Raw genomic sequence first — 7,919 nt, 5'->3', positions numbered from 1 at the left:
ATTAAATAATCTTTTATTTAATACAACAAAAAGAATTAAACATTTCCTTCCTGTTTTATATTATAATACTATGACTTTTTGTTGAGAAAAGTTGAGAAAATTCAAGTGCTCAGCTGCGAAAAAATGCTATTTAAGAAAAAATGTAATCACTGGGAGGTTGGCCCATTACAAGGTTTAATATATATAAAAATCTTTTAAAATATATTTTCTTAGCATAATTGAAGAGTAAACATAAAAAAACCCCTCAAAATAAGGTTTTGTCCAAATTTTGTCAGTAGCCGACAAACAACGTTAACCACCAATTGTTTGTATACTTTTCACAAAAATCACCAGTAAAATTAAACAAATATACATGTATGGGTTTTTGGGAGCAATCTAGATACTGTGGGAAGTTATTTCATCTTATTAATATAGAACGCATTATTTTGGCCGAGGTATTCTTCAAGACCGTCCCTGTGTGAAAAAACTTGCTGTAAGAAGTCTAACTTCCTGCGCCTGCGCATTTCACCCGCCAGGAAGCACGCCACAGTCACGTGACAATAACACTACTCTCCATAGTCGGGTTAGACACTGCACAACGCGCTACTTCTGTTGGTATTTTCAAAATAAAACGTTTTGCAAAAACGCAAACATGATAATTAATATAGCATAGCTAGAGGCAGAATGTAAATAAGTGGAAATGAACACGACAAGTCTTTTCCGTAGCATTGCTAAGCTAGTTAACGTCATTCAACGAAGACCTCCAGTCTGCTATTTTCCTTAGACAGTTCAACAGAAACGGCTGCACGTTCATTTGATTATAGTTCATGCTGTCTTGTCATAACAGAACCGCGGGTTTTTAAAAAAAAAATCCTGTCTGCGGTTTTGTTTTGGAAGTTCACCCCTCCGTTTCCGCTCCGCACTGGCTAACTGTAGCTAGCTTGACGCAGCTCCCCGCCGGTCTGTTTGCAGGGTCAAGGTGCAGCCGCACAGTCTGACCGCGGGGTCGTCGGCTTCCGCACCAGCACACCGGGATGGCTCCGCTGAAGTTCTGCGCGAATATCTCCTGGCTGTTCACGGAGCTCCCGGACTTCAGCCAGAGAATATACGCGGCCGCCTCGGCTGGCTTTCAGGCTGTGGAGGCAGCCTGGCTCTACGACTCCGACCTGCAGGAGCTCCAGAGGGCCAGAGAGGCTGCGGGGGTGGAGGTGGTCCTCATCAACACCCCGCCGGGTAAGACTAACGCCTGTCAACACCCAGCGTGATGATGATGATGATGATGATGATGGTGGTGTGCGTTACAGGAGACGTACAGGCGGGCGACCTCGGTCTTGGAGCGGTTCCTGGGAGAGAGGCAGAGTTCAGGCAGGGTCTGGATCTGGCCTTGAAGTATGCAAGAGCTTTGGAGTGCAAAAAGTGAGTCAACTTTTGCACTGCTAAATACAGCAACAGTATGAATAGGAATAAAGCATCTTAAGGAGTTCATCTGCCTACAAGCTTTTGTCTTTTGTGATGAGTCCATATAGTTGCAAAAGGACACAAAGCAGGTTGCCTCCTTTTCAAAGTTGCGTTTGTGCGTTGCCGTGAATTTGTCAGGATCCACCTGATGGCGGGGAGGGTTCCTGCGGGCTCTCGGAGAACAGCGGTTGCCAAGGAGATGGAAGCCATCTTCGTGCAGAACCTAAGCTACGCCGCGGATGTCCTCTCAAAGGTGGGCGACCTCTCTGTCCAACTCTTCACCTGCTCAAATGTGTTGACCCTCCAGGAAAACCATGATGGTAATAACAGTGCGGTTCAGGTTTTGGTTTTGGTTTTGGTGTCTGTACATGCACCTCAGGCACCAGAACCTGGCAACCTCACGTGACCGCACCCGGCTGTTGTTCGCCAAGAAATAGTTCCAGCGCGTAACCTAAAACCACAAATTGTCTTGTTTTGGCATTTCAGATGGGTCACAGTAGAGGTCCCTGGCCTTGCAGTTTTTCCTTTTCTGTTAATGTCATATCATCGTCTAATTTATTATGTACAATAATCAGAATGTCCCTCTCAGGAAGGACTCACTGGCTTGATTGAACCAATCAACACAAGGATTACAGATCCCAGGTATTTTCTGGACTCTCCTCATCAGGGTAAGACACCGTGTCCCTTTCGAGACAGTCACAGTCACGCTGACCAGCATGCACAACTCTCAAGACTCTTTTCTGCCGACATGGAACAATACACTGATTTGTTACTGCCTGTTGTCAAAGTCAACAAAAGCATTGCTGTTAGGAAATGATCCAATCTTGTCGTAATTTGCCCTTTTAAACTGAAAATCTCTTGGTTCAGTGAAGCTGTGGGAAACCTGCAGGATACAAATACACAATAATACAATACATACAATACATGGGCCAAAACTAAAAAAATCCAAGTACATGTCAAATAGTCATGATTGACAGCTGAGACTGACTGTGGTGTGCTTGCGATTGGGTCGGGTGGGTGTATGGGCGGGACTTCGAAAGTTTAAAAAATTTGAAAAGGCGCATTAATAAGCTTTAAGTTTAGACTATGTTGAGGCAGCAGTCATACCAAGTAGAATTTTCAAGTTTAGTATTTCATTTCTAGTCGCTGTCAACTTTTGATCTTTTGGTTGCCATATTGGATGTGAGTTAAAATGAACATGTCATCATGCTCTTCCACCTCTGAGATATATATATATATATGACATGAGTCATTTTGCCACCAGTAACAGTCCATTGATGTAAGTGCATGGCACATACTGTTAAACAATCTTTACATGATCATAAATGGAAACTGCAGACAGAACGAGGTGTGTCAGCAGATTTGACGCTGTACAGTGAGAGTACGCCAGTGTTTGATGCTCCTGTCTGGCCATGACTTGTGACTCAGATCAACTTCATTTTTGTTTTGTGTCTGTAGCGGCGGCAATACTGGAGAAGGTTGGAAAGCCAAATATCAAGCTGCAAATGGTGGGTGGTTTGGAAATTGAACTTGAAGCCTGAACTTGAAAATAAAAGAGCAAATGAGTGTGACTTAACAGATGTCTCGACTGTTTCAGGACGTCTTTCACTGGCAAATAATGGATGGGAACCTGACGCAGAACATACACAAGTATTTCCCCATAATCGGTGAGTAAAATGTGAGGATAAAAAAAAAAAAGAAAAAAGAAAAAGGCTCAGGCAAGCCTCTGGAGGTAATGAAGTCAGAGAAGACGTCTTGGTGTCTCGCTCTCAGGTCACGTTCAGATCGCTCAGGTCCCAGGCCGGAATGAGCCCGACAGCGGCGGAGAGCTCAACTACGGCTACCTGTTCAACACGCTGGAGCGCCACGGCTACCAGGGATACGTCGGCTGTGAATACAAGCCACTAGGTGAGCGCCCTCTCTTTATTTGATCAGCTGTGGGGCCCGCTTAGAAACGATACGTGGCAATAATCATCTCTGTCCTCTTTAGGCGGCACAAAGGAGGGTCTGGGTTGGATCAAAGATTACTGCACACACAGCAAGTGATGAGCGTCCGTCATCAGTTCTGCTTAACGGCAGGCTTGTTGTTCTTGTTAACTTCCGACAAATTCCAGTGGCCTTATATTTTTCCTATATATATATATAATCACTTTTTTCCCCATTAATAGCTTAGTGTACAATCTATTCAAATAAAGCTTGATGTAGATCTACTTGATGTGTTTTGTTAACAGAGACAAATGATCAGAAGGCACCTGTAACGCAGTCCAATACACAAACTAGTTGAAGTTTAGATTCATGGCAGTGTTGTTATTGTGTCCTCACATTTTACGAATGTGTCAGTTTCAAAATGATCTGACTGATCTGGTTTTAATTTGTTCGTCTTCGATGAAGTTATCTTGAATAAAATGTGCTCTTATTTGAAAATAATAAAAAAAAATAAAGAGTTACTTAGCACATGTTGTTTCCTCTCAGAAATTGAGATCGCAATTTTCTCTTCTTTTTTTTTTTTTTTACGTAGAAACATTTATTGCAAAAAGAAAAAAACAGTCCGTAGGCTCAGACTGTCCATTATTAAATATGTAAAGACCACAAATCTGCCATGGCTTCAAAATGATAACAAATTACTCACATGCGGCAAAAAAAAAAAAAGTTTCTCTCTTGCCGGTTTACTTCAGTTGTGTGTGCATGCTCATGAGTGTTTCTCTCCCTGGCCCTGCTTGGCCAATAGACTTGGGGAGGAAGTCACCCAAAATGTAAAAAAAAAAAAAAAAAAGCTTTTCTAAGCTTTGGGAACGTTTGAAAACATAAAACCTTTTATGGTGTTAAAATTCATACTACAAAGAGCAATATCTGACTCTGTGTGCAGATGGAGGAGTCCTGTCAACGTCTCTTAAAATGGTGGTCCGTGGAGAAAATGCTTTTTGGGCTGCTGTGTATTTTTTTTAGTTGCAATACTGAGGTCGATTCTACTACATCCATAATAAGAATAATAACAACTCTTAATTGTATAGCGCTTTTAATAAAAAAATAAATAAATTGTGCTTTCCATACAATAAAACCCAAAAGCGGCAACAATAACAAAAAATTTTTAGTTTAAACCATGATCATGATGATGATTGTTCTTGTGATTGGCAATGTCATGGTTGAATGACCAGAGATTCTATTAGTCTTTGTGAACTGTGTTAATTGGTAACAGACACTTTTTATTTATTTCACACAGTATTTATTTTGTTATGAAAATGAAGAAAAATGGTCTTTGGGGAAATATCAGGAATGCTCCTTTTCCTCTCAGCTGGACGTAGGAGCGTGTCGACGTCTGTGTTTGATTGACATGCTGCCAGAGTGCATGTAGGGAACAAACAGCAAAGTTGGTACTGAGGAGTAAGGACCACACCAGCATCTAACTGGACCCAAGTGACATTTGCAGGTAGGTTACAAGGGCTCATTCCTTTGTTCCCAGAGTCCTATGTTCCCAGAGTCCTATGTTCCCAGGGTCCTATGTTCCCAGAGTCCTATGTTCCCAGGGTACTATGTCCCCAGGGTACTATGTTCCCAGGGTACTATGTCCCCAGGGTACTATGTTCCCAGAGCCCTATGTTCCCAGGGTCCTATGTTCCCAGAGTCCTATGTTCCCAGGGTACTATGTTCCCAGGGTACTATGTTCCCAGAGCCCGATGTTCCCAGGGTACTATGTTCCCAGAGCCCGATGTTCCCAGAGCCTGATGTTCCCAGAGTCCTATGTTCCCAGAGCCCGATGTTCCCAGGGTCCTATGTTCCCAGAGCCCTATGTTCCCAGAGTCCTATTTCTCAGAGTCCTATTTCTCAGGGTCCTATGTTCCCAGAGTCCTATGTTCCCAGAGCCCGATGTTCCCAGAGCCCGATGGTCCCAGGGTACTATGTTCCCGGGGTCCTATGTTCCCCAGCTCTATATTTCCTTAATATAACACATAAGACACACTTTACATCTGTCATCCTAGTGATTTAAAAGATTTACTAATATAATTAATAATTCAATAAAATGATGTGATTATATATTAAAAAATCTCTTCTTCTCCTCCTCCTCCTCCTCAGTATCCTCTCTCCAAGTAGCCTATGCTATTCCTTCCTCTGCATTCTATCTGTGGTTGCTGTTGGACACCTTGTGGTAATCCGTGCAGATAATGTACAATACATGGTAAATTGGAATCACTCAAAGATGCCATTACCTTTCTTGGTAGACAATCAGGCCGACTACGCTGAACACTGAATTCTCCGGCTTTCCGAGTGCTTTCCTTGTCATTGCTCTTGACACCGTCAACATTCTAAAACCAAGGGGATTAATGAAGGTGTCTCTGTTCGTTCTGTGAGCTTGTACATTTATACATTTGTAAATTACAGTTGTTTTTTAGTTTTAGTAGCTTTTTTGTAACGGTCTTCATTGTTTTTTTTATGTATTATATCTTGATTTTCTTATCTTATCTTGTCCAACTGAAGGAATTCAATTACCGCCAATTTAGTGAGGGAAACCCTAACCCTAGAATTAAAAGACAATACCAGTTTAAATGGTAAAAATCTATAACATCAGTAAATTGTGGGTGATTTCAACATATTGACACAGGGAAACATACATTGAACGTTTGACCTAGGACAATATTGAGGACAATGAGCTCGGGAAGCACACGTGCACATCCCTTCTCATGCTGTTTTAATGTGCTGCAGCTGAGCATCATCAATTAAATGGCGCTAACTCAGTTATCCATGTATGTGTGGGCCTCATAGTTTAGTCATCGATTGCAGAGGTTTATTTCCCTCAAATTAGAAGCAACAACATTCATCCAGCTCATATTTCCCTCATATCCTACCTCTTATTTGTACTTGTGTTCATGTAGAAACAATTCCCACCCCGTTCTCCTTCATCCTACTTGCTTTATTTAGCATTTCACATACTGTATAAAGTGTTCTGTATATACATAATATACATTATACAGTTAAGAGACAGTGCAGCGTTTATATTACAGGGTCAACATGCTTAGGGCTTGTTACAGTTCACATTTGCACGACGACTATCCAGTGTTTAAAACATTCAGACCGAATGAGCAGCGAGGACGCGTCCGCTCACCATTTCTTTATTTCAACATCCACAAAGAAGCTCAAACATTTGTATTTGGTTTCCTTCAAGTGAACATGTGTAGAAATCTAAGGCTGTCGAGTCTGTCATTAAAGAAGGTGTTGCGGCAGATATCAAGCCTTCATGTTTACTCTTCGCGTCCGGCCGGCTTCACGCCCCCCCTTATAAATTGAGGCGCGATTGCCAGCCGCGCTGTTTCAGAACGCCACAAGTCAAACTCGTCACCCCCAACATGCTCTCGGAAACACTCGGCGCTGATGACATGTGGCATGTTATTATGCAAATCATGAAGAGTTAATATGACCCATTTTCTTTCTTATGAAAGGCAATTTGTGTCACATTCTTCAAACTGACTCAGGCACTTTCACTGCATAACATCAGGAGTGTGTGTGTGTGTGTGTGTGTGTGTTTCTTCTCTGCAGAGCTGATGGACAGTATCACTTCATAGGTTTGAGTTGAATTTGAGGAAAAAAATAAAATAAAATAAACAGAGAAAGGCACTTCAGGGCACCATATACGGCAGTTTGGTGGGGGGGGGTTCAAGTGAGTAACAAAGCTTTGACACTTGAAAATGTAACATAAAAGCCTTCCCACCCTGCACACCGACATCTCGGCTGTCTCTCACTCATAGAAAAAAAAAAAACACACTGATGTGGTATGAAGAGCTAGCAAAGATGCTATCAGAAGGCACAAGATCCAAAAGAAGTGTTCATTGTTGGTTTCTCATGACTGATGTCGCATTTCAACATGAAGCATCAGATTCAGTGAATCTAAATATATATATATATATATATATACATCTATATATATATATATAGATGTATATATATATCTTTAGGGTGATTCTCAGTCCAAGATGAGGAGAAAGAAATACGGCAGTGCCTTTTCCACTGGTAAAAACCTACGTTTCCTTAACCATCAGGTGTGCGTCAGAGCACGGTACCCCAGGACCTACTTCTCATCTTTTACCTTGACCTGCTCGCAATGGTCAAAGTCAATCAGTCAAAGGCGCAAGTGCTAGAGGTCTGCCAGACAGCACCTGATCCCTGAAAACCCTGAGGACCCGACTCAACAGGGTTGTCCGGGCCAGACTTCTTAGACCCTTCAAGTCTGTGAACTGTGTAAAATTTAGGATTTCGGTTTGACGACGCGTCAAAAACGCGGCAAATCACTGGCTAGAGTATGTCCTCTCTGTCTCTTTACATTGAACCTGTTTCTTTAACAGTGTTAATGGTTTCCCCTCTGGAATTGGTTGGTGCAGGTGGTGGCCGATGCTCGATGTAGCCGGTCGCTCTGTTCTCATTCATTACTGTGACGTGAATTTGCGACGCATCAGTCTGACTTTACTTTATCTTTAACTTTCCGTTCATAGTAG

General features: G+C 42.2%; 1 protein-coding gene across 1 annotated transcript; it reads left to right on the top strand.

Annotated features, from left to right (window-relative positions):
* Nucleotides 1-955: 955 nt before the first annotated feature.
* On the top strand, nucleotides 956-3,890 carry hyi (hydroxypyruvate isomerase). Its single transcript, XM_070909175.1, has 8 exons — nucleotides 956-1,212; nucleotides 1,284-1,395; nucleotides 1,576-1,690; nucleotides 2,027-2,105; nucleotides 2,896-2,945; nucleotides 3,035-3,104; nucleotides 3,211-3,345; nucleotides 3,428-3,890. Exons 1-8 carry the CDS (start codon nucleotides 1,014-1,016, stop codon nucleotides 3,481-3,483), a joined length of 816 nt encoding a protein of 271 aa, XP_070765276.1. The 5' UTR covers nucleotides 956-1,013; the 3' UTR covers nucleotides 3,484-3,890.
* The last annotated feature ends 4,029 nt before the right edge of the window (nucleotides 3,891-7,919 follow it).

This window comes from Enoplosus armatus, chromosome 7 (genome assembly GCF_043641665.1).
Source record: "Enoplosus armatus isolate fEnoArm2 chromosome 7, fEnoArm2.hap1, whole genome shotgun sequence".
NCBI classification, from domain to species: Eukaryota; Metazoa; Chordata; class Actinopteri; order Centrarchiformes; family Enoplosidae; genus Enoplosus; species Enoplosus armatus.
This window is presented reverse-complemented; position numbering and strand designations above follow the sequence as displayed.